The following is a 27,607-nucleotide window of genomic DNA, read 5'->3' on the forward strand; positions in this document are numbered from 1 at the left end:
AGTAGTCTCTTTTATATAACCTTGTCACAGTGAGAAATTAGAGAGGAATTTAACACCATCATGCAATATGGGCTTCATCAGTCATCTCGTTCACTTCAAAATCTGCAGTAATTAAGTGTCAATAATAATAATAATAATAATAATAATAATAATAATAAGTATTTTCAGTCCTGACCCTTGAAAACTGATCTGTGCATATCATTAACTCAAAAGCTGACTATGTCAGGTCATCTTTCAGTGTACCTGTCTATAAATGGAAATTAAGAATTTGACAGTTTTATTTGAAATGATGTATAAAAGCACTCAAACAGTATTCCAATAAATCTGCAGTAAATATATAAAACAAAAAATAAATGCCTGTTGTGTTTTATTTTATAAGAGTATGTATAAAGTTCCATGTGCAGTTGTGTGAAAATTGAAGCAAATATGGTGCATATTACACTATAAGATGAAATCTTAAAATAACGACACAGCAACGACACATGTCTTCATAAAAATTGCAAAAGTTCATTATTAATACACAAACATGGCACAGATCACTACATTTTAGCGTTGTTTAGACTACATTTTTGTACTCTTTGAACTCTCTTTGTTCTTCAGATCAGTCTTCTTATCTGGTGTTCTGTAATACAACACAAGACGTTTATCATTTCCTATTGTCTTGTACTATTGTATATTCTCCTTTATATACTCACAGCGTCTCCGTGTGGTCCTGGAGTTCCACATTGAGCGTCTCAGGCAGCATCAGACACAGTGCCCCCGCGAGGATAGGCACAGTGCCGTATATCAACATGGGCAGGAAGAACTGGTACTGGTCCAGAAGTCGAATCAGAGGAGCCAGGATGCCTGCCACTCGAGCAGACATGGCATTTAGGCCTACACCATTCTGCCTAGAAGACAGAATAATAAGTACTTTTACATAACATTTGTGTATTAAACTGAGCTAACAATTCATTACCTAAGTACTGTAGGGTAGAGCTCAGCAGCATAGATATACACAGTGGAGAAACATGCAGTAGCAGCAAATTTCCCTAGTACAGCGATGACTGTGGTCACGACAGGGAGATCTGAGGGTGAAAACAAACAAGGATTTACGTAAGAAAGTAATAATATAATCATAATATGTTAACTTGGTGGTGGCAACTGCTGGCCTCCATGAATATAGCTTTTTCTTATCACTTTACCTTCTAGAATAGAAAATACAGGCTGGGAGTACTATTGTGAATAACATCTCACCTTTAGGTATGGCAATAATCACCAAACATGCAGCCCCTCCCAATACGAGCACCACTATTTGACATATTCGACGTCCAAATCTCTGCAGCAGTGGTAAAGAGCCGAGTCGGGCTGGGAGCTCCACCAGCCCAAAGATGAACTGTGTGAGGTAGATGTCCAGGCCGAAGCCGCCCACATTCAGGCTGATCCCATAGTACATCAGACTGGTAGCAAACCTATCACACATTTAACTATTTAAACCATTATATTCAGTGTAATCATGCATGATGGTTTACTTCATCAATGCTGGGTTAACTGACCATTAACTGACCATTACTTTAAAGGTTTAATGCCAAATATTTAAATGGAGACAAGCAGGCATCAGACCATCCATCAGAAAAATTACACTGAGTATCTTTAAAATAATATTACCCAAGTAAAAGATCATCACAAGTTTGTAAAAAGTAACTGATAAACACTACTCAAGTACAGAGAAACCGTTTGGATACAAAATCTAAAGGCATAATGCTGTAATTCTGTAATAATAATAAAAATAACAGAAAAATAATGAAGGTAAACCTTTTGCAACTTAAAGAATGGATATGATATTAGTAAAGTAAGAGAAAAGGAAATGGGATCAAATTTGTCTTAGTAGTATTTTATACTTTATTTATATTTTATACTTCTCATCTCATATTTAGTTTTTATAGGTGAATTCATTACTAACCATTTACTCACCAGATAAAACTCATAATGAGAGCACGTTTCCTGAGATAGGGGATTTTAAAGAGGTCCAGCATGTTATTTCTTTTTCCTGGAGCCTCTGCACTCAGCTGAAATAACAGGGCATTAAGACATTGTACGTTCTGTCCCGTTGCACCATGTTACAAGACTCACCTTTTCCAATAGTTCTTCAGGGACCTTCCTCTTATTCACTTTTGCTGCTTTACGGATCTCTCTTATGGCCTGCTCTTTCTTTCCCTGAGTGATGAGCCAGCGTGCTGACTCTGGGATGATCCTGCGGAAAATGACTAAAAATTACACTGTGTACTTTGACTATTACTATTACTACAACTGCTAAACCTTCTATTTCTACTAAACTCCTAGTACAAAGCCCACTACTGCTACTGTTAGGCCTACTAAGACTACAACTAATATTACTAACCAGTAAAACAGTAAAAACACGGGTAGAAGAGGGGCAAACAAGACAAGCTGTAAAATTCTCCAGTTGCGAATCAAAAAAGCCAAACCAGACAGTATCATCAGGCCCAGAGGGAAGAAAGAGTGACAGGCGATGGTGCACAGAGCAAACTTTGAGGCATCACTCCACTCACCACCTGGAACGACACAGATTTCATATTCATTTGGTTGACTTGAAGTAGTAAATTCAGGTCGCTAGCACTTTTAAAGATACCATTTATAATTAGATTGCCCTGTTGTATTCTCACATAACACCACTGGATGCTATCTATGTTAACGTACCAGCTTTGGCCTAACAGAAGGAGACCAGAGACCACAGGTGAGCCCAAACAAACGCCAGGTGAGGGAAGGGGGAACAGGTTTTACATCTGTCATCTACTTGTGGAAGAAAATCAAATAAACGTACAGATGATAGCTTTAAAGTGGGATTAAAGACCAAATAAATTTTGCTACTAAACTCTGTAAATGGTGTATTAAGAGCATATACACAGTTCTTAGTAATTCTTTGTTAATCTTCCCACTGCCATTTCAAGCACTAAACACGACAACTAACCTTAGTAGTTATAGAAAGAAAACAAACAAAAATTTAACTCTGAAGCATTGTCATTTTTGTGACTCTACCGTGGTATTTTGAAAATGGTGCTTACCTATCACAAAGATGTTAGCAAGGATTCCTGACACTGAAAAGCCACTGATGAACTTTAAAGCTATGTAAACATAAATGTTGGGAGAGAAGGCCAAAGCAACTCCAAAAGTCATCAGGAGGAAGAGAGAGAGCAGGATCACAAAGCGGCGACCAAACCTGAAGCAGACAGAATTCATGATTAGTCAAATGAATCATGTGTATTTTGTCTCTGAACTAAACCACAATCCTGTCTATTATTACCTGTCAGCCATGAGTCCCAAAACCAGGGCTCCGATCAGCAGTCCCAGCATGTAGATAGACTGAGAAGTTTCAATTAAACTACTCCTGTCACATATCAGGTCAAACTGCAGAGAGTAGAACATATATAAACACAGTCAAGCTAAAGACCTACTGTACTGCTAACCAAATTAAAAAAGGAAAAGACAAGATAGCTGCAAGCGGCAATGATCGGCCCTCGTTCACACCTGCACCCTGCCCCACAAGGAGAGGGGGCGCTATTCCATCCTCAATTTCCCTCTTTATATTACACCCATTGCAAATTGTGAGGCGCTATTGAGCCTTCTTTTATTCTTTGCTCCACAAATGGGGGAATTTTTACAAAGACAATAGATACTGTATAAAAAATTTAGATAACTTTTGATGCCCCACTTCTCTAGATCAATTTCACGGTATTTGAGGTCATTCCACCCAAAAAGGAGTCTGTAAAAGCATCATGTGGTAAAAACCTGATACAATGGCACTGGTGCCAAAAAATTGTCATAAATTATATATATATATATATATATATATATATATATATATATATATATATATATATATATATATATATATATATATATATATATATATATATACATATAGATAGATAGATAGATAGATAGATAATTTTATATATATAAATAGATAATTTTTTCACATTGAGCAGCTTTAGAGCAGGGAGTTTAACAACTGATTCAGTGAAGTTTAGATCATAATAATGCTTTAAAATGGCTTAATGGTAGAAATGTGTTTTGGCTTGAACTGATAGGCCCTGTCTGCCTCTTCATAGTGGCATTTCACAGGGACAAGCAGGATTTGGTGGCATTTTTTAAGATTATGTATGACCTGGGATCTCATTATATTTGAAATAATCGCAGGTAAATTACGAGCAGTGGGTGGAACTAAGGAGTATGTGAAAACAAGACATTTCTGAGCACTCAATCTGTCTGCAGGACAAAAATAAGATCACATGAATCAATCAAAATACAGCTTTGAGTAAGCTAATAACAAGGGACACTGTTATAACATGGTTAAAAGCTCTCAAAAGTAGATTTTGCCGTCCTTCACCCTTTAATGTTTGCACCATATGCCACATGTTGTGTTTGTATAGTGATCAGGTTGTGTACACTGAGCTTACCTCTGATACGAGGCTGGAGGCTCCTTTGACAGTCTCAAAAACAGATCCATTTTCACAGCCTGTTGTGTCATTGAGTCCATAAGCCTCAATAGTTTCCAAATCCAATGCAACAGGTTTAAACATAAGACAGCTTTCATACTGGCCATCTTTGTCCACAGGCAAAGTTAGATTTAACTGTGTGGCTTGTGTCAGGTTGGGCCCAATCTCTAGGATCCAGTCCGTATTACAGTGATGTGGGAACGAGAGGCCCACAAAGACCTGCCCGATCACATCGAAGGCTGTGAACAGAGAGGGCAGACACAGCGCCGCCACCAGCCTCTTCTGGAAGAGGCCAAACTCCCCGATCTCCCTCAGAATGTCCCTGAAGTCACTCATCATGAGAGCACTCTGAGCAGGTCAGCACAGCCATGCCAATCTTTGGTGTACATGACCCGCAGTCAGTTAATGGTTAAACACACAATCATCTTTTTATAACCTGTTTGTTAACACACTGACAGGATTTAAATGCAACATCAGAGCTCTTCAGGCTGAAGTCCAACTGACCCTGGACTAGAGTTTAGACCATTAATAAATCAGGACTAGACCAGGATCAGTCTACATCAGGTCTAGGGCTTAAACTAGGACAAGTATGAACAGTCCCATACAATATGGCTTGCAATATTGTTATAACAAGAGTAAGATGTTGTGTCTTGTTTTTGCTTCTTCAGAGAAAAATAACTTGGACAGTGGAAAAACAGAATCCAAAAATGATATGCTCATTCTTTATTGACTGAAATTAATCAGAGAAACATGCTTTGAAATTGAGAATGTTCCAAAAGAGAATCAATGAACAAATTAAAACTGAAAGTCCAAATATCTTACAGCCTTGATTATTGCATTAATTAACAAAGTCTTTTTGCCGGTCATGATCAGTTGCTACAGTTTGTCAAACGTACTAAAAGCTGTTGCATGAGAAATGTGACAGCATTAACAGTTAACCATAGAAGATCACTTCTGTTCGAACCAGGGCTCCATTTTGGCAACGCACACATCTTTATTCACACACAAGTAATCGTCATTCACATCAATCCTGTCCTCACACCAAGAGAATGGCACCAAATACTGCACTTAGCAACATGTCTTCAAAGACAGAAAAATACAGTTGGTCGTTTTTGATTTAAGGCTGGCTTAAAATTTTACATCTTAGACGTCTCTTTACATTAGCTTTTAAAACATATGGCACCATGAAGGGCTTTTGACAGTAAAAGTGCGGGCATTTTATGTCATGGGAGTAAACTGGATCCCCATGGTGTTGTATGCCAACTGCAAGATGCACATTCATTGATAAGTATTCGAAAATGCACATTGATTTGCACAAAAACATCAAAAGCATTGTTAACAGATGCTATTGTGCCTTTACATTTACAATCATAATAGATAAAATCTTTGTTGCAGTTGTAAAACCAGTGACAAAGGAGATTCAGATGCAAGTTTAAATAGAAGTGTAGTTTACACCAACAACAGAGGGGAAGACCAAGCAATTAGCTAAGGTCCCATTGAACAATACATATGTATGAAGCCAAAAACTGAATACAATTCAATTAAAAAATACATTTTGATATTCGCAGTGTGGTCACATAGTCACCTTCCTTCACACAACCCAAAAAATGGCATAAGATAGACATAAAGGCCTAGAGTGAAAGACAAACTTATAAAAACAAATCAAAGCCACATGTCCTTATTTACAGACCAGATTTTAGATCAAGTACTCATATTTTTACAGAAACAAAATGCACTTGTTCATTTTATGAGAAACTAATTCCAAGACACGTGGCTACAACATGGAACCCCGCGTGCACATTTCAGACGACATAATGCTTGTACGGTGACGAGCACTCAGTAGTTCTGATGGATATAAGGCATTGTTACGCTTCAGGTTGAAGGGCATTCATTCAGATTGTGCAAATGCATCACAATTAGATAAGAAACTACGTTTCTAGGGAAACCACTGAACGCGGATGGTGAGAGTTGCATCCTTCTACGTTTTCACTGTAAACTTCTCTCAACTCTATTGAGCCGTTCAGTGTCATGATGCCACTGTAATCCTATGGGCCATGAACGGTCTCTCTTTGGCAGTAGTGGTTTCTTTACAGCCATCAAAAGAAAAAAAAAAATGCAATAAACTATTTTTTTTATATTTTCACATTTTTGTCAAGTTACTGTCCTAAGTAGAACAATGTTTTAATTAATGCTCAGCTGAGCAAAGCCCATCAGTTTGATGTCATCTGGGATTTCAGATCCTTCGATTCCTGATGCCTAGAGCAAAAAAAAGGAATTAATCAAAAAACAACAACAAACTTTAATAAGATATAAACACAAATCTTACCAGCTTGAAAGTGACATTCTTATTAGCTGGAGGCGCATCAACAATTTTCTGCAAGTTTGCAGCAACTAAAAGAAAAGGAAACAATATTTAACCAGTTTAGTTAAAATGTAATGGTTTTTAAAATGTATTTATTTTAACAGGGACGATGTGCAAACTAATCTAATAAAATAAGAGATGCTTTACATCAGATTTAGCTAAAGTTAGTTTCTATCTGCAAGCCCCGGGTAGGTTACAAACAATTAGAGAGTAAAGCTCCAATAAAATTAAAATAAAACATTTTTATTTAATTTAACCATTTTAATATTTTACCAGGAACTCCGTTGAGATGCATTCCTTTTTTTGAGTCTTGAACTGGTCAAGAATACAGAACATGACTAACCTACAACCAAATCCCTGCCATCCACCAGGCCTGCAGACACCAGCTCCTGGGACACACCCTCTGCTGTGTCTGTGTGACAAACAGAGAGAGGTATGAGAAAAACTCTGCAACCCTGATGAACGGTCTGTTACTAATTATCCGCTAAATGTGACCTATTTGTATTCATTGAACTGGCAGTGGATAAGTGACTTGCCTCTTCCTGGCATAAAATCAAAGCGGATATCATTCAGCTCCTTCTTTGAATTTCTAAAGACAATGACAAGAAAATACAAGTGAAATAAATAGAATAGAGTATGTACATTTCATTTAAAAAAACAAAAAAACAAAACAACAAACTTTACCTTAACCTTAATACCAAACTAATGGAAGCGTTGACATCGCCTGAGGGAGCTGGAGTCTAAGGAAGGATAGAGTACTGTGGTAAATATCAAGTACTTTTCTCTGACACAAGCTGAGCTCTAAGAGCTGTGTGACCTGTGTTGGGACAGCAGCAGGAGGGGGAGAGGCAGCAGGGACACTGGTTGGAGGGCTGACAGGTGCAGTGGGCTGAGGGGCAACCGCAGCCTGAGGTAGAGGAGCCATGGGGGGCTGGAGATGAGTGCTTAAAGGGTCAGGACTCTGGAAGATCTGACAAATCCACCTCAAATGAGTCAAGTAACAACATAAACAGACAGGAATGGTTGAAATTATTATTGAAATATACCTCTGAATTCTGTGGGCTCTCCTTCACACGTGGTGACTATAAAGTAAATAAAAAACATCAGCAAAGACTTCACAGTTTTTTGAACAAAGCTGATAACAACACAAGCTTTTGGATGCAAAGAACACACAGAACGCACACAGATTTGGAAAAAAAAAAGAAATACCAAAATAAAATGGCATACTCGTTTACGGTCTCATTTATGTCTTCATTGACTACTACACTCTCCTTGTCTGTCTTAAGCTTCAAGAAGAAAGGGTAGAAAGAGAGGATGTAAAGTCTAAGATAACATAAACCTTTATTAGTCCCACAATGGGGAATTTACAGTTCCCCATTGCTTTAATTTATTTGAATATATAGATGCAGTGTAGTGGTTTTCAGAATGTTGAAAACCTTAAAACTAAATATTATATGTTCTGAATAGCCAAAAGCTAAAAACCCACAGATAAAGGAAAAAAGCCATTTTAGAGCTTCGTTTGTCTCACTGAATATTATGCAATAAGCAAATAACAAAACCAGATTTGGCCCAGGATGAGGATGTAAAGAACATGATTCTATTTAATTAACACTTGAGTTGTAAACGAGTGAAAATATATATATTTTTTAGTTTTGAAATTGGAGAAGCTGAGTGGAGGGAAGAAAATGAATAAGTATAGCAACATAGTTAAAATGTAACAGAAAGATGAAAAACAAAGAGGAGGTATAATAAAAGGCAGAGCCTTTTGGAGACAGACTGACACAATACTGGGGTCAGTTTGTCCACAAAATGGCAAGAACAAAGCAAACTCAAGTAGAAATGATTTTCCATTGAAAGTTATTATGGATTACAACAGAGTCTTTCAGGGTAGATAAGTAATTTGCCTTAGATTATTTCAAACCAATTTCGTCAGTAAAATCTTGATTTTGAAAAAAAAAATTAAAAAGAAAGAAAATACAGATGGCCTCCAGGAAGTCGTCTCCCCTTTTTAACAACACCACTACAGACTACATAAGGATGATTGTACCTCCTTTACCTTGGCTTTAAGATAAAGACAAGGTCTGAGGCAAACAATGACTTCAATTTTTATCAATTATAAACTTGGATTCAAATGCATTTTTGTCACAGGCAGTGGCATTTCTAAATGCATCACTATATGCAGAGCATTAAACTCCCCTCCTCACTCCATAGGTCAGTTCACCTTCCATGGGGCCTAAGACTCTAGAGAGAGTGGGGAGAGCCCTTCCTTGTTAGGGGATGCCATGTGTATTGTGCTGACAGTTGAACAACCCTGGACGCAGGCAGCTCCAGCGGATAGGAGAAGCGCACTTGTCGTTTGGGGGCGCTAACTGACTTCCCCTGCTGCTCCTTGGCCATTGGACAGAACATACACATAAAGAGACTGAGTGGAGAGACAATGGACACACTACACAGTAAAACAGTGCACAGGAATAGGCTGTGTTCACATTATAGCAATTGATGATGTCATAACGCCATCATATGGAGGGCAAGGGCCTATACAACTGGGGGAATTACTGTTTTTGACTGAAAAATGGTCCATAAATCCACGACGCTTATCATTAATTGTTAGGGGTTTGCTCCACAAACTTCATATAATTATATAAGTCATATTAATCTTATGACTTAGTTTAAGTTCATATAACTGTCAACAACACAGTCTTTGGTGTTGAATAAAGGAACCACTTTGTGAAGCCACAGTGTTTTTATATTGACAGGATAGACCTAGTAATTACAGGGGTAAAAACCATTTACAGCCCAAGTGTACCACTTCTGACCTGTCATGCAGCTCAGTTTTAAACTACATGTGTTTGAGAATATTGTGATATCTCATGAAGACAGCCTATTTAAAGACAAGACTTTGGCGTGAATTGGAGGGTTAATGCATGGCACACATACAAGTATCTCACAACTAACACATAGGTCTACAGTGAGGGGAATCAGTTATTTAAAAAAAGCATTTACATGAACATAGTGTTTTTTTCTCACCCTTAAAGCAGCCACCGCAGCTTTGCCTTCTTCACTCTCTTCATCTAGCTCGTCATCACTCCACTCCCATTCACCGTCTTCTGTTTTGTGCAGCCGTCCACTAGAACCAGGCACTCTGCGCACCTGAAACACACACAAATTATCTCTAAAGTGTTATTTATAGACTTAAACTACATGAACATGTGAATGCAGTACTTTACCCTTTTCGACCTCTCCGTTATTGTTGGTGCCCTTTGTAGCAACCTGTCATGTAAATATTCATGGGTCTGTAAAGAAAAGACAGAAATACTCTTCTCACATTTTATTTGTTTAGTTATTCCCCAATTTGACCCAAATGAAGTCAGTGTAAGTCAACTAAGACTACTAAGAATGTGACTTACTGCCACCTGCTGCAAACACAGGAAACAACTCTATTGACAATATGGATTTCGTACTCCGCAATAGTGAATTTCAACTGTGTGAGAGGTTGAACCAGTTGAAATAAATACATTTAAATTACCTTTGCTTTTTGGAAAAATTTGTGCTTCAACAACTCTGATGATGTTGGCCTAAAAGAAGAAAAAATTAGAGTGAATTAGTATAATATTCAAATGGAACAGGAATTGTCAAGGTGTATTGTTAAAGTTATCAAGACCTCTTCTCTGGATCTTTCTGTAGACACAGTGAGATCATTTTCCTGAACGATTTTCCATATTTCTTTACCATCTCTTTGTCTGTGATCCCCGTCTCTAGAGCGGGAGGGTCATTCTGCAGCGTCAGCATCAAGACCTGCAGAATTTAAAACGCACAACTTGACCTTTTCATAGAGGGAATACAGAGAGGCAATCCAACATTACGATTAAAGGACCCACATTACACTATTTTTTTTATCTATGCTATCTACGCTATAGTTCTTTTTGTCAAACTGAAAACACTCTATACACCTTCACTAAAATCACTTGGATATTTTCAAATCTGGAACTGTCAATCTCTACTGAACTAAAGCTAAAAGGCAGCGGTTAACTTGAAAATTACCACAAGCTGGAACAGAGGATTTTGAGCTTTGAACATGTAGATGGACTAATAATGCAGGATACCGGTACTGAAACATGTGTGACTGAAACACAACACAACTCCAGGTGTGTTTTTGAGGAGGTAATATTTTAACATGGCTTAAAGCAAACGAGAATCCATTTTGTGTAATATAGCATAACAACAACTATAGACAACTTGGGGACTTTGGCTCACCTTCATTGGAGGGTATTTGTGATAAGGTGCAGCCCCCGTGGCAAGTTCGATGGCCGTGATCCCAAAGCTCCAGATATCAGCTTTAAAATCATAACCCCTAACCTGTCAAAACATAGTCATATTCAGCTTTGGTTCTGTCCATTAGGATCAACACAGCTGCAAAGAAGATTGGAAACATTTACAATATCAACTAAATGCTACTCATTTTCCAGACGGATATATTTTTCATTGCTGTGTGCATTTAGTGGAACAGTCTAGGGATGTCAGGATTATTTGGTTAATTGCAAGCAAGCAAAGTAATATAATTGTAAGAACTAAAAAATTAAAATTGTGATCATTTTAGAAACAAAATTTCCTTGGATGTAAAGTAGACACAATAACACATTTTCAAGTGTGATATATTGTAAATATAGATAATAAACAATTATACCAATAAAAATTAAGCAGAATTATCCGCAATAAAGTATTCTTAATGTACACTACTGTAAAAAAAAATATGAGCAGCAAAAAATACCTAACAGAATTCAACACTTAAGTAATGTGTTTGTGTCTACATTGAGTCATACTGTCAATTCAAACTTCTACATCTCAAATCTAATCATAGTACAGAAAAAATAACCACATTTTCCCACTATTACAATGAGTACCTATGATTAACATTGACCCCCACAAATTATTGTTCCACCCATCATATTTTGAACTATAGGTCAATGTAGTAATTATCATGACAGGCCTAATGTAAAGTGCCTTTTATCTTCCTGTATATGTCAGATTAACTTTACTCAGAAAGGGTACAGCGTGTGGTACAGCTGCTTTACTTAAATGAAGACTCACTTGCTCCATGACTTCTGGGGCCATCCAACATGGAGTCCCCACAAACGTCTTGCGCACTTTATTTCTCGTCATGTCACCGCCTGTGGCCAGAAATGCACTGACTCCAAAATCTGTGGTGAAAGAGAAAGGAGTGGAGTGAGAAAGACAAGTACATTTGGTACTGCTATCAAACATTATGAGTCTACGGTGCGCTATGGAACCTTTCTGGTAGAGGGTCAATCACATACTTCTATGGAGATGTTACCACTTTGCCTGGAATGTTCCACAGTATGGCATTAAACTTATCTAGCTGGCATTTTTCAAAGCAGGCGTGTATATTGCTTGCATTTCCTGGTGTTGTCACCTGTTTGTCTCCATGGACATAAGTTAAGTTGAATACAATACTGTAGAATATTCCAGGCCAAGTAATAGCATCTCCACGGTGACAAGCAGATGATGGGAACACGGCTATAGAAGTTACACAATAAATCTTTAAATAAAACATGTCTTACTAAATCAAGAAAGTCCCTGTATAAAATATATTGAGGCTTTGGACATATGTACCAGCTATCTGCACTGATCCATCATCACCAAGCAGAATATTCCCAGCCTTTAGGTCTCTGCAAAAAAACGAGAAAGGATAATAAGTAAATGTAGTGCTGTTTTCTCTTAGTATCACAAGACATCAAACTGTCGGGGATGTTATAAATGGTGCACACAGTATGCAACTAATTGGTTCATTCCTCTTATAGCCTCCCCTGGTGGTGATAAGGAGTCAGTATTTCCTTTATATGTGTGTACTTGTGTTGACTGCCACACCATTTTACTATCTCACTGAGCGACTGCTGCTAGACAGTCGTCATAGCAACAGACGTTCGAAAGGTCAGACAAAAGGGTAAAAAAAATTAATGTGGAGATGATTGTTGTGTCATCAGATTCTGTGATTCTGAATGAACTGAACTGAGTAATGGCAAAATGGCACAATGATCGTCCCCAGTACCTAACGCAGACTCATCTAATACATCTGCTCTGAACCACAGAAAAATGAACTGATTAACTTTACAAAATGCACATTTCACATTTGGCCAGAAGGGGGCATTGTTGTAAAAGCTTGCCGAAATAGCTCATTGGTGAGTATTGCATTTATTCAGTTGGATTATTCTAGCAACCAAATTAATCTCAATGAATTTAAAAATAGCCCACTATTCAGAATATGGCTTTAGAGTTGATATGACACACCTTCCCACTCTCCCATTTTCAGCTGTAGTCTTTGCACAATGGAGGATGACTTGACTGAAAGAACACTGCAATTGTTACGGATTTGCATAATAACACATTAGTTACCAACATGTCTGATCAGTTGTCTGGGGTGTAATCAGAGGTTTCCTTTGGGCAAAATACTTAATTTGACACAAAACCAGATAGCATGTTTTGCACTTCATGTTGTCACAAACTCTAGTCAAGTTTGAGGTCTTTCACAATGAGAGGGGCATAGCATCCATAGTTTTGCAATGTGACAAATGGAAGGCGTGACAGCCAGCTCAGGGAGGTGTTTAGCCTATGTCTTTAGTGTGGACGTTTTTTCTTCATACCACAGTGAATGACAATGACAAACGCTGTAGTTTATCCTATCATTCAGAAAAAGCTGTGCATTGCATGGTATGCTTGTTATGTGTATATTTGAATGATATGCATTATTACATAACTTACATTGGACAGAATACAGCGAAGCAGATCAGATGAACTGACTTGACAGCTGCTGTTAGTGGCCTTAAAACAGCCAAGAGACACTCTTGCTGTTAATGTAACTATACTGTAGCTATAACAACATCCACTCATGCTACTGCCAACAATCACAGCTCTTTTCTAGAGCCAAAAACAAACCAGCCACTTTACACCTTAACAAAACAGAAATGTTCATTTAGAATAAAATATATGTACAGCTTGAGATAATTAAGTGTAATTGAAGCAGTTCATAAGAAATAATCAAGTATGCATTTCTAAGAGGCTTAAGCATAGCTTCTCCAGCTGCTGATAATGTGGTTGACTGCAGCAGATCGTAATGCTGTGAGAAAAGGCTGCAGAGTGCAGACAGTCATTAACATTCACCGGAGAGCAGAAAAAGGAGGGAGGAGGAGGTGGTGACACAATGCACCATACAAGTTCAAAGAAAAACTGTAGCTATAAGAACTAAAAAAAAACTAAGTTTCAACCATTGCAGTGTAAGTTATCTCCTCCCAAATCAGAGAACAGGAAATAAGGGGTGAAGCTTAAACTACTGTCATGGGTTATAGGTGTTACACAACACAAGCCCTCATAGTGGAGAACAAATGTGATGGCAGCGACTTTTCATATTTATGACCCTCGGAAATAGTGGCTGGAGGAGGCCAGGTGGGACTGTCCTGGTATGAAAATGTCAGAGAGATTTATCCCCCTCATCTGGAGCTGGGTCACCTCTATGACATCATATCCTGAGGCCAGCTCACAGTGCCCTAACAGGCCACGATAACACAAAGGCCTGACGCTGGGTGACAAACTAACAAATACCTCCCATTAACTAGAGTTCCTCTCAAACACCAGGCTATATCTCTTCTGAACTGTTACTGCTGTTATATTTTAATCTCTTATTTTGCATATAGCTCTCAGAGGGAGCCTACACTCGCAGCAATTACATGGCTGCACAGGGAGTGACTCGCTATACACTGCTCCCTGAGAAACCAGAATAAAAAAATACAAAATGCATACAAAATGTGTTTGTGTATGTATAAAACGTAACTTTATGTACATCAACAGGCACCAGTGGGTCACATTAGAGAAGAAGCGTCACGTCTAAATAGGAGACTCTTCAGGTTGATGTGAATGGGGAGGGGGCACTTTACTGTCTTGTGGTAAATGTCTCTGCTGAGGCCTACAGCACTCATACACTCTAATTGCTTTTCAGTGGTCCTGGGTTGGATGGATCTAATCATGTGACATTTCTCTCTTTATCCTCCTGCGCTTGACTGTGTCCCACACCTCTGTCCTCAGGCTCCTGCTCATATGACCCGGCTTACACAGGAAGAACATGCACCGCCTACGAACAGGCCCATGTCAGCAGACACACATCCCACAGTGCAACTCAACTGTGAGCTAAAGACATCTAATTCATCATCGCATGACTTCACGTATATGATCTGATGAAATTATGGTGTCCCAGCTGGATCAACTAGTATGAGCAGTTTCTATAATGGCAGTGTACAACTCTTTCTATGTGCTGCCTTGAATCTCAAAACTTCAATAAAATACAACCATTTTGAATTGAGATCTTTTGGTGGATTTAGGTCAATTTTGAAAAGTCGCTTGTAAATACAATAAAATGTTTTGTTTTTTCATTATCACATTTTAAGGTATACTCAATTTAAAATACATATTCTTTGTTCAAACTAACAAATTTGACGATATTACACATTACACAAGTCCTCAACCAAACAATGCATTATTTAAAAGCCTAGTCATTCAAGTACGCAAGCCGGAAAAAGGACAATATGTATAAGGCAACCAAGTGGTTAAAGGTGGGAGCAAAGTCTTGTGTAGTGACTTTCTGCAGTGAGTGGGTTCATTGTAACTGTTGGAGGAGAAGGACTTAGCCTGGACTTGAACTAGCTTAGAGGGGAGCTTTCAGGATCACATTTCTAGTGGCATGCAAATCTGCCATTGACATATTCCACTAATACATATTCATATACAACGTCTTATGGATTATCAGGGAACATTTTGGTCCACTTAGGAGCTATGTCTTTTTGAATAGTCATGGAACAAGACTACACACATGGACATTTTGGCTGTAGCAGCTCAAACACGGTCACTGCAGCCCTGTTTGGACGCCGCTTCACACATCTAGTGCAGAAGATCCTGACCTTTACAAAGTGCCCATGTGCAAATGGAAACTATGCATCAAGCAAGATTTACAATTTACTTACTCCTTCTAGGAATTCATACAAGTCTTCACAAGTAAATCAACAGTAGAGTACCTTACTTCTCATTTAAATGTAAACAAGAGAACAAGGTGAGGCCTATGACAGGTTTTCATGTTTTAGGATTACTGTGGTTGGTGGATAGTAGCTGTGGTCAATATTTATCACAGTTTCACACCAGTAAAGATCTAGTTTGTTAACAAAAGTTGAGGAATAATAGTTAATACTTAATTATCTCATCTGCTACCCCTGTCCAAACAAGAAGTAAAATTACACACTTCACCAAAATTGTCAAACTAGATTGTTACAAAATGTTGAATAAAATAATGTTTACTATGATTTATTTGCCTGGGATCCAGAATAAACACTTCTTCAATACTTTACAAAGATGTGAGCCTGATCACAGGTGAATCTCCCCATTTTCAAATGGGCGTAATTGGCAAGTTAATCAATTAGCCAATCAGGGTCACGCTTCGTCCGTCATATTGGAAAATAAAGGAAAACAAGGGGCTGAAAAGCACTGCGGATTTCTGCAGAATCAATGAGCCAAGCACTAAACTCTCTTAATCTGAGGTGAGATAAATGTGATTTTATTTGTAAATAATAAGTTATAAATGAGCTCCTTTGTTTCACATGAGTCACTGAAAAAAACAAATCTGATTGCACAATCACGTTTGGTCAGGCTTGAGACTTAACAGAGGGCGTGGGGACAAGTGATATCAATCTGTATAAAAATCCAGAGAGATATTATTCTGGATTTCGCAGGCAAACGATTTAGTGAAACCTGTATTCTAACGTTAGTTACATTTCCCATAAAGCTTCAAAGCAACATGTTCATCCACTTATTATACAACTATATACAGTTTTGAAAAGGCTTTCATTTTTGTTTACCTGTGGATTTGCCCGTTCTTGTGCAGGTACTCTAAGCCCTCCAGAACATCTTTCAAAACTGTGGCTATGCTGGCCTCATCCAGGACTCCAGTCTTATGCTCCCCTCGTGAGATGATATGCTTGATCACATCCAGCACTGAACCTGAAAATACATTAAGGTCGTTTAAACAATGAGACCACACAATGCATTTCTGAATCATTTATTATCGTCTACCACGATCAAACGAAAACTAGGGTTGGCTCTACGCCATTTTATTCTTGTTTCCCAACTGGTAAACAAGTTCCTACATCTCTGAGAAAGCCACCTCAGGCTAGACTGTATCATTTGCTTCTCCAAAGTGAAACTTATTTATGAAAACAAATGCTTCCTGTTGGATTGGCAGGCTTTCAGTCAGACCATTCATGTTTTAATCTTCTACAGTTTGGACAAATTAGATTGCAGATGAATAAAGAAACAGCAACTATAATTGAATCTTGATGGGAATAATTCTTTAAATGTTGTCTTGTCACCATGAAAACAATCTTACAGACTTTAGAATTTTACCAAGGCAAAGTAAAACAATTGCATGGGAATAATAATGAAAGAATAAAAAGCCCTGTAACTGATATTTATTTCTTCTAGTTCAAGAAAACACCTTTTATTCCCTATTTGTCATTCGACTGAATGATAGGGGTGGGTGATATATCTGTTCCAATATTGATATCGGCCCATCATGTTTCTCCAGATATCTGTACTGTCCAATACTGAAAAATTTGCCAATATTTGGCACCGATATTTTTTGTAAACTGCCCCAGTCTGTGTGCCCATGTGTCATTCCCAGTGCGTCAGACTTAGTAAAAATGGAAATAGATGAGAAAAAAAATATGTTTACAAAATCATGCAGCAATCATTTTACATTCCAGATAAATACATTTTGATATTTTTACACAACCAAAAAGTAATATGTTAACTTACTATAGCTTTACATACATTTGTTGGTACCATAGTCTCCCTGCGGTCTTAATGACCACATTCTGCCCCGCCCACTTTTGCCGTAAATGCATCTAAACTGTAGAGACTCTTCCAATTAGTTAAGCGGGAATATGATTCATTTCAATGGAGAATTTGGGAAAAGTTACAGCAGCTACAATATGATATAAAGTAGGTTAACTTGTGTAAAATGTCCATTTTTCATGTGATCAACAAGTCAACAATGTACAGATTGTCTGGGAGGCTTTACATCACATCGGCAGCCCAATGCAAAGTAATACAACCCGAATGACAATGGTGGCACCCACGGCAAGTTTCAGAATAAGGTGAATACAAGTCAAAAAAGGGCGAGAAACATAAGGAAGCAACTAACAGGGACAAACAAATATATTCAGAGAAGTTGTTGGATGACAACCATAGGAAAACAACAATCTGTGACTATCTCATACAGTTGTTTCTCTGTCATGTTTCAACATCAGAGTGAGAGAAGGGACTAGGTGGGCGGGGCATTTTGAAGCATGTTCCTCACTCATAGTTCAAAATTGAGTACTGGCCCTTTAATTGCTTTTCAGAATGAGAAATAAGTGTGAGATAATAGCCTGCTTTTTTCTCTTCTGTTTTCAGATTGAACTGTAGTGTGGGATAGAGGATGACTCGATCCTTTCCATGCCAACAGTGAGGTCACCCTGCCTCCCAGAGTTTTGGCTCCTGCTGAAAACTACCACTCTGTATCAATGGTCAGGCAGGTTGCTTGACTTTAGAAACTAAAAAGAGCGTCTCTAAAAATGAGAAGGAATGAAGTATTCACAGTCTGTATGAAAAAAAAACTGGGCTCTGCCTGCGAATGAGGACCAAGATAAAGACGCAGTTCTCAGACAAGCTGTGTTATGCTGTCTGTGTTAGTCTTCACAAAAGCCCTGAGCCACAGGCATGGGCAGTGTTTGAAAACAAAGGCTAGAAGTGGCCTTTTCATTATCCTCCAACAATGTTCATAATGAGATTCTTGGATTGAATTGATTGTGTTTTAGCAACCGAGGAAATATTTATTCACTTGAGGTTGTCTTGTTTGCTGACCGCCCACCAGAGAGGAGATACTGATAATAAGGCAGATCTGGGTGGTACACAGCTTAGTTCCAGTTCTGACTTTAAATCACTAGTAGTTTAAATACTAGTTTATCTCACCAATCTTTTACATATAGGATCTTTAATAAAAAAATATAATATGCAAAATTGACTCTTGTGAACTTTAAGCCATTTTTTTACCTCTTCAAAAACATTCCTGTAATTGTGTTGTTTCATTCACGCATGTTTGAGTAACCCTTGATTATTAGTGTGTCTAAATCTCCAAAGCTCACAATGCTCTGTTCCACCTTTTGACATCATCAAGCTGTAGTTTTCAAGTTGACAGCTACCTTTGACCTTTAGTTCAGTAGAGACAAGTGGAAATTCCAGGGCTGAAATCATCCAAATGATTCTAGTGAAGGTGTATGGAGTTTAATAACACTGTGGAGCACTTCCTGTATTACCACATGACATCACAAGGTGGAACAGAGTGTTTTCAGTTTGACAAGAGAACTCCACGTAACCGTAAGTAACTGTATTCTTAGATAATATGTTTTATTTATTCTTCCCATTGTGAGTAAGCGTATGTAACAAAAAAAAAAAATAAATCATTAAATCTTCATTACATCCACATTTGGTAAAGGGCTTTATAACCTTATCTTCTTCTACTTGTGTAATGTTTTGACTGTCATATTACATCAACTAGATCATAAATCAAATGTTATGTTAGAAGAGTTACTCACTGCTTCAGTAGCACTTGAGTAGTATATGATTTTGAACCACATGTTTTCAATCCTACTTGGTAATATTATTTAACAATAGCCTTATATAAGAATATTTGGCAGATCTATCCACGATTATCAATTTTGCCAAGTGGAAAGTAAAGTTAAAGGAACCAAAAATATGATTGAGTAACTGCAGTGTAGTAGAACCATACACCCCAAAAAGACAGGGGAATGTGGCTCAGGTATGCGGGGGAGAGATAGTGAGAAGGGTCTGGAGCTCATTGAGAAAAAGCAGTTGGTTCTTTTTTCTCCATTGGCACAGGCACTTGCTCTGCTGCTGGGTGCTTGTGTGTGTGGGTGACCCGAGGGAGGCCAGGAAGACACGCAGTGACAGGTGACAATGGGGGAGATGTAGTCCTAATGAACCAGGAAATGGGGACACAACAAAGTATCTGACGACTAAAGAGCAAGCAGGGCCTACTCTCTGCTGTTGTGAAGAAAATCAGTAATGGTTGCTTTCCTGAACAGATGATTTTCAACTTAAATAGTTATAAAAGGGAACAATGGAAAGGAAATGCATACATCCTAATATAGATTTAACCCATCTTAAATCAAATATAAAGTTTTACTCTGTAGTAGACAAACCATAAACAAAAAATGTAATCCTCCTACTTCAGCCTTGTTTTGGTCTTAGAGTGTATGTCAAAATACCATCTTAACAGAGACTACATAGTTTTCAGAAGCAAAATTAACTGTTTACTTTTTTATGTAACTGAGTTTACAGTTTAAAAAAGTACATCAAATTACAGTGGAGCTTTCCGGACAATTCCACCAGAAGATGGAGGACAAAAAAATTACAGTGTGGACCTTCAAATTGGTAAAGATGTTTACTCTACTGTCCTGAACTGCAACACCAACATATCAATGTTTTGAATTATCGTGCAGCCCTGGAAAGTAGTAGATACCAGTTTCAATATTAGAGTGTGTGCACCATGATGAATGGCACCTGTTGGCCCAGATTAACTAATGCCTGGAGGAGTTTATACAAATCACAAAGCATATAGTGAGCTTTAACAGATGCACGCACAGTAGAGCAGGAGAAAAGTGCAAAAATGTCCAATCATCATTCGCTTTTCGTGCAGGATTAACCAAATCTCACAGGATTTGTGGCAAAAACTTTGATGATGTAAAAGTCAGCACTTAAGAATAACTAACTCAGATTCATCCTTGAAACACCTTTCTGCACCTTGGTAATCTTTCACTTGTGCTGTGCGGAGCAGAAGAGAGAGTAGAGAAAGAGGGGATCATGAAAGCAGATGCCAACTGTGTGAAAGGCCAGTGGGGAAGGGGCGGGGCTTAGGAGGATGTGGTGAGGGCGGACCATAAAGCAAATGATTTAAAAAGGTGCATTATGTAAGTATTCTGGTGAGGGTTGGTCAACATCTTGTCTCCATGTTGATGTTGATGATGTTCTTGCTATGCCTAAAATGTTTCTTAGAATAGCATTAAACAATTCTAGGGTGTATTTATTGATCAAAAATACCTTAAAACATATTCGAACTGAGAGCGGGGTTATCTCTACATAGATATGACCAACAACTTGGTCTAGTGGCGGCACCTGTTGATTATTATTAGTTCACCATGATCTTAGCTCCTCGTGTATCTCATTGGTATCTCAGTGTATTCTCTCCAATGGGAACTCACTCATTCACAGATTGTGCCCTGCTTTGAACAGGTGTTGAATCAAAGGCCACAGCCAAAACTGGAATTTCCTGAAAATCACTGTGACGACAGTTTACCGACAGCTGTGCAGGTTTGGCTTTGAGCTAACATGCTAGGTAACACTTAATTCGTTTACTCATATCTTCTCTCCATTCTCACAATTTGCAAGTGGAAAAAAGCAATGAAAACATGCTAATAGTTTTGTCATGCAAATCTAGCCCCAGTAAAAAAAAAAAAAAAAAAAAATTGATTAATACTACACACAGGCAATTAAAAGCCCCATTAAATGCAGGTGGTCAGTTCTTGCTGGGTATATACAGTCTAGTGTTGTCACAAAATGTCAAATTTGACTTTAGATTTTCTTTTATACTAGATCAAGATAATTCAAAAACTTTTCAAGAACGTTCAATTGTATGCAAATGTGATTTTTTTTTTTCCTTAGATATTTGATACTTGAGTATGTAGTTTTGATACATACTTGATACTTAAGTATGTGGGAATCATTTTTGTTACATCCCTGATACAGTATATAGACTCAGTGACAGTTTTGTAATAGTTCAGTATCTTTTGTATTTCCAGTTGCTTGGGTTGTGTCAGATAAACAGAGGCGTTGTCAGTTGCTCTTCAAACCCAAAGCACACACAAAAAGAGGCCGGAGGGCGTCTTCCGCTCCATCAGCTCTGCAGACGGGCAGAATGGCCTTCCTGTGGCTGGTATGCTGTGCCCTGTGGAGCCATGGTCTATAAAGCCACACTCATCTGAGCTCCGTCGCCATGGCAAGCATCGCCAGGGCCATCATTTCATTACTGACACAATAAACCCAACATCAATGGCCTTGGTTTAACAGGCATGAGGGGCATGAGAGAGGCCATGTTAAGTGCATAGCGCTCCAACTGTGAAACCGCCCGTCTGCTGTGGCGTGGCTTAGCGGGCACAGAGGAGGACCATGTGGGGGAAAGATCTAATTGTGATTTTTTGAATACATTGCGATTCGATTGCAATAGATTTTAATAACACAATTCTGTTCAAAGTTTATATTTCAAATGCATACAGAAGAATTGACAAAAAGATTGAAATGTGAATTGACAAACTAATACAAGAATCACATTTCACAACATGTTTGTACTGATTGAAATTACAGGGTTAACTGTTTTTATGCAGAATAAGATGAGATGGCATCATAGGGCAAGGCATTCACCCACAGGCACCATCACAACTGGACTGCTGTGTACTAGAAGTAAGAGAAAGGAGGGCAGAGAGAGGGTCTTTGGATTTGTTTAATCAAAGAGATAACAGGGGAGAGAGATGTCTACATATTTTTCCTCTGTAATGTCAAATGCTTTCACTGTTAAGGTGTAATTTTTCTGGTGGAGGAGATGGAGATGTATATCGCTTTGCCTGGAATGTTTCAAAGTATGACATTAAACTATCTAAGGAGCATTTATTATTAAAGTCTATAGATCTGACCAATAACTTGGCATGTTTGCGTCACCTGCTTGTTTCCATTGGGACAGGCAAGTGCATTCCAGGCAAAGCAATATCACCACATGTCCATCCACCAAAAAAGTTCAATGCATTTTACAAGCCAAATTTATATAAAATTGTAGAGATGGCCTCCTCATACTCTTCTTACTGGTTAATTGCAGCAGTGCCACATGGATGCTGCAAGTGTGGCCTGTTATTAGCCTATCCTGTTATTAACTTGTGCTCGGAGTTGAACCCGGAAAAAGCTGCAGCCACACAGGACACAATGGGATCAGTGCTGTCACATTCCCCCCAATCAGAGACTCAAGTGGCCCTGCTCACAACACTGCCCCTTATTAGCACCAGGGAGCAACATCAACACTCAAAATACTTTACACATTGGAAATTAAATGACCCATGACCTTACCCCCGCTGAGCAGCTTCATGACCAGCCACAGCTCATCCTTGACCACAAACGAGGTGTAATAAGACACAATGTTGGGATGGTGGCACTGGCTCATGGCCTGGATTTCTTTCTGTAGACGAAAAAGGGAAAAAATTAGGAAATTACTGTCAATCAGAGCTCCAGGTTGGACACATCACTCTGTAATTATGTGCACTACATAACTCTTTGTTTTGCATAGTTTTGTCTGCTGATTTGACATGTAACTTATGGTGGCATCAGAGGCTTGTCTCCATGGATATATATTTAATGCCATACAGTGAAACATTCCAGACAAAAGCAATGCCATCTCTATGGAAACAAGCAGGTGGTGTATCCTCTTCCAAACGTTACACTGTGCATGACATATTGTGTAATCTGCATATGTGGGAGCTGTTACTTGTGCATATAATTGATTATTTTATATATTTTTAAGCACACACAGAGACCTACTAACTTTACTTCTGTTCAGTTTTCACTTGAGGAAACACAAAAATGTGGTGGCAATTGTAAAAGTGGCAAGCAGCACAAGTGCCTGTAAAATGAATGAAGCAAATCAACTTTTTACAGGAATTCAAACCTGAAATGACACACTTGAGGCTAAGTCAATAAAGTGCTTAATAAAGCTCCTTTTTGTCAGAATGAATGTGAGCAGTTTGGAAAGCAGGGGAGCTGAGGTAATGCTGGCACACAGGTCTAATCCATCACATCAGCACCAGTTTGCAGTCATCTGAGGATAGACGCGCCCGCTAAGGAGAGACACCCCAGTGAGGAGGAATGGACACAAATGATGCTTTTGTTGGTAAACGGCAGCTAAACTCAGTGAACCCCCAAGTGACATCTTAGATTAATGTGAGTATTAAATATAGTATAGGTTTGCAAGAGCCCACTCTTTCCACGAAATACAGGACAAAGTAAACATTATTGAAAATTTAAGCTATTTTAGTGTACACACACCATTTGTTAATGTTCTGCCTGGTAAAAAAGGGTAAAATAAAGTTGCCAAGTCACAGTAAAACCTCAAATCCCATTTTAACACAGCTGTTCAGTTAATGCAGAAACAGCGCCTCTCTGGCTCAACAAGGCAAAGACTCACTTCCACAAAAGAGGAGTGTTTGTTCAAGGCAAAGTGATCAATAAATAGATGCGGGAGGGTCACACTGCAAGCAATCAAAGTCCAACCTGAAGCCCCATCAGCATACACTCACATATAGTGCCTCAGCAGCACTCTGTACTGCCGACTCATCAGTATCGCACAGCCCTGGGGTCTTCCAGGCAGGTGACATCATGAGACCATCACAGGGAACTGATGGGAGTCATAATAAGGGTGCAACCAGATTGCCAAGTCACTGGATCATGTCAACTACAGGTATGTTTGAGTTTACACAATAGTGTAGTGTGTGACTCACAGTTTCTATAGAGTCCTGGGCCTGATGATGGGCCTGTGTCTACTGAAACTGTCATAGCACTTATATTTAGAAATGTATAGAAAAGCATTCCATACGCTCAGTAAACCAGGTGCTTAGTATCACAGCTGTAAAGGAACTGCACTGAGTTCCATGGATGGCAAAACTCCCCTAATTTATTACAAACTGGTTGGATGCTTTAACATAAGTTACAGTTTTAGTATCTGAACAAAATAAAGGCTTCTTGAAAACATACACGTGTACATTCAACACAGCAGAAATATATGTAAAAAACATATACATACGTGTTACATATGTGGTTCAATGCAACACCAATGTGCATCAAAATAAAAACTTTTTTTTTTTTTTTTTAAGTAACACAGAATTATAGAAGAGGTGGTCCATTAACTTCCAGGAAACTTTGTGTTTGTGTAAAAGCTCCTCTGATACTGTGGCCATTTGAGGACCTTGACATTGAGTAAAATTTATAAATACTCCATTGTCACAAACTGGTGCCACAGAATCACAGTGACTTCAGACGGACAGAGGAGCCACTATAGAAACAATGTTACATCAGACTGGGTTACTCAGAGCCTCATGCGCTCTGAGCCAATCTGCCAACCAACGCAACACACAACCATACACACAACTGAGAGGAACAGAAAGGCAGCCACTGCTTCGCAATCACTTGAAACAAAACTTCCTAAAACTGTTTCAAGAAAAGACTAAATCTAATTAAGAACAAAGGGTTAGATTTAGGGTTCAAACTGTAAACAGTAAAAACAGACTAAACAGTCACCAGGGCTACACCAGCTCAAATGTAACTGCTGTCAACTGACAAATGATATGCCACATCTCACCATTCCTGCCTTCATGGCTGAGATTAGTCATGACAGAACAAAAACATTCCTTCCTCGTAATTCTTGTCCCTTTATTGACCTTTTGGAAATGCTTCACGGAGATGTGAAGAAAATTGAGTGATCTTGAATACAAACTAACCAACTAACCAACCAAAATGGGGTCAAACCATGATAATATAAAACTACTACTAATATTGTTTAATGCCTTAATTAAATAATTACATTTTGGCATTGAGAAAATACTACTAGAAACTGATATCTATTCATTACCTTTAATATACCCTGCACTCAATGACATAGTAACCATCTGTGATATAAAATGAACTGTTAACACCTTCATCACTCAGAGTGCTTGTCCATCAAACTACTGTGCCAGGAATAGCTTGCACATACCACGAGGCGAGGCATGAATGATGACTGAAGTCTGACTGTTGTTGAAACTTTAACAGAACATGTCCATAACCTCCAAGTTCCTTTACAAGCACTGGGCCCCTTTTTACATGCATGCCCCGTCTGGGTTCAATTTAACGCTTCCTCGCCACTATAGTAGGTATCCAGCAGGCTGTGGAATTATGGGGAAAGCGCAGGCAGGAAATCTGAGCTGTGGAGCTGTCCATGTGACCGGAGCACTAGAGACTCACGTTCATCTGCAGAGGCCAAAGGGTATAGGTTCTCCCCTGGACAGAGCTGGAGGTGAGACGCTTACTGTGTGTAGCCAGGATCACGTCTGGACTGACAAGGATTACACTACACGAAATGTATCCTATACACTTTTCAATGTGTTAGGGGGAATAAAGGTCAACTGAGCTCACCAGGAGATCATAACAAATCAGGCTGGCTAAATACTGAAAAAAACATAGCTAAGGAAGGTCCAATATCTGAGATTTGTCGATACTAACAATACAATTTTTTAATGAATGATTTGGGAAACAATATCTAATAGGATACTGTTCAAGGTTCACTTCTAAACTGTAGGGTTAGCAGTTTTTTTATGCAATAAGACAGGATGTTTTGTGGTTTATGAAAGAAATTGTGGCACTTTAATTTAAAAATGGCAGTCCTGTAATTTGCCAATTGCATCATTCAAATTGTGATTTCGACTCAACTGCGATTAATCTTGCAGCTCTAATCCATAGCAAAGCCCACAAAATTGCTAAAAGAAACGGCACTGGCTATAGTTTTCCTCAGATCTACCATTTTCTAAGCATGCAATGTAAAGTGCTTTGAGTATCTTGAAAGACACATATAATCCAAAGCGTTTTTATTATTATTAATTATTATTATTATTATTATTATTATTATTATTATTATTATTATTATTATTATCGTCGTTATTATTATTATCATTATTATTATTATCATTATTATTATTATTATTATTATTATTATTATTATTATCGTTATTATAGTACTGACCCAGTACTTTGCTATCTGAATTGAAAACACCAAAGAGATTGTTTAAATGTATTAACTTTGTACAAGTCAAGGTCTACACTATTCATGGCTTTCAGCTTTCTATTTATAGGTGACATCTTGAGGACTTTTAATCATTCACAGATATAACATTTCGTTTTGAATCGCTAAATTTCTATGGGGCTGGTGTTAATTTTTCATCACTCTGAAACTCATGTGTGTGATCTTCTATTTTTGACACAGCCACTTTCAAGAATGTAACAAGATCTTTCCTGGAGAGTTGTATTAAATCTTTCCCCTCTTGAGGTAAACCATGCATCACACAGTTAAAGATGTGTTGAGCGAAATTGCATTGAGGGCATCGAGATACAATACAGCTTTTAAAAGATGTCCCAGTGGTGGCCTAATAGTTTCCTGGCAGTAAGTGGACACTCTGTGGAAGAACAAACCGGATAGTGTTTGAAGTGACCAGTGTGATTGAAGGAGGGTTGAGAACAGCACTAATGAAAACCAGAGGTACGCTAACTTGAACCATAGACTAAACTATAAGTCCTTATGTTTCAAATGTGCCTTTGATGCCACAGAAGTCAGTCAGTGATTGTCTGAAAGAGTGTGTCTTACCAAGAGTTCATCCATACTCGTTTGGCACTTCTCCAAGTTAATACGTTTGATGGCCACTTTCTCTTTTCGGGGTAAACAGTAGGCGGCCTGAACCACTGCGGTGGCCCCACTACCTGAAAGAAATGGGAAGAAATAAACACAATGAATACATTG

The 27,607-nt window shown here is 38.4% G+C and overlaps 2 protein-coding genes across 4 annotated transcripts in view; both read right to left on the bottom strand.

The window, feature by feature from the left end:
- Positions 1-484: 484 nt before the first annotated feature.
- On the bottom strand, positions 485-4,878 carry slc22a13b (solute carrier family 22 member 13b). Of its 2 annotated transcripts, XM_033986299.2 has the most exons (10): positions 4,458-4,878; positions 3,302-3,405; positions 3,063-3,217; positions 2,381-2,552; positions 2,113-2,233; positions 1,954-2,048; positions 1,237-1,451; positions 959-1,067; positions 696-890; positions 485-622 (listed from the first exon to the last, which is right to left on the bottom strand). In XM_033986299.2, exons 1-10 carry the CDS (start codon positions 4,833-4,835, stop codon positions 562-564), a joined length of 1,605 nt encoding a protein of 534 aa, XP_033842190.2. In that variant the 5' UTR covers positions 4,836-4,878; the 3' UTR covers positions 485-561. The 2 variants fall into 2 exon arrangements, with proteins under 2 accessions (XP_033842190.2, XP_055085963.1); XM_055229988.1 differs by lacking the exon at positions 485-622 and having other exon boundaries at positions 793-886.
- Positions 4,879-5,204: 326 nt separating this feature from the next.
- oxsr1b (oxidative stress responsive kinase 1b) overlaps positions 5,205-27,607 on the bottom strand; it is a 30,337-nt gene continuing 7,934 nt past the window's right edge. Inside the window, exons 2-19 of one of the 2 annotated variants that reach the window (XM_055229975.1) lie at positions 27,455-27,567; positions 23,140-23,248; positions 16,770-16,911; positions 12,490-12,545; positions 11,947-12,056; positions 11,113-11,214; positions 10,520-10,653; positions 10,385-10,433; positions 10,086-10,151; positions 9,886-10,008; positions 9,169-9,246; positions 7,905-7,940; positions 7,676-7,828; positions 7,543-7,598; positions 7,395-7,447; positions 7,202-7,270; positions 6,823-6,887; positions 5,205-6,752 (exon numbers count right to left, since the gene is read on the bottom strand). In XM_055229975.1, coding sequence (XP_055085950.1) covers positions 6,678-6,752; positions 6,823-6,887; positions 7,202-7,270; positions 7,395-7,447; positions 7,543-7,598; positions 7,676-7,828; positions 7,905-7,940; positions 9,169-9,246; positions 9,886-10,008; positions 10,086-10,151; positions 10,385-10,433; positions 10,520-10,653; positions 11,113-11,214; positions 11,947-12,056; positions 12,490-12,545; positions 16,770-16,911; positions 23,140-23,248; positions 27,455-27,567 — 1,589 coding nt within the window. In that variant the 3' untranslated portion in view covers positions 5,205-6,677. The remainder of the gene's footprint in view (positions 6,753-6,822; positions 6,888-7,201; positions 7,271-7,394; positions 7,448-7,542; positions 7,599-7,675; positions 7,829-7,904; positions 7,941-9,168; positions 9,247-9,885; positions 10,009-10,085; positions 10,152-10,384; positions 10,434-10,519; positions 10,654-11,112; positions 11,215-11,946; positions 12,057-12,489; positions 12,546-16,769; positions 16,912-23,139; positions 23,249-27,454; positions 27,568-27,607) is intronic. The other variant, XM_033985564.2, reaches the window with a different exon arrangement.

Source organism: Periophthalmus magnuspinnatus, chromosome 20 (genome assembly GCF_009829125.3).
Source record: "Periophthalmus magnuspinnatus isolate fPerMag1 chromosome 20, fPerMag1.2.pri, whole genome shotgun sequence".
NCBI lineage: Eukaryota > Metazoa > Chordata > Actinopteri > Gobiiformes > Gobiidae > Periophthalmus > Periophthalmus magnuspinnatus.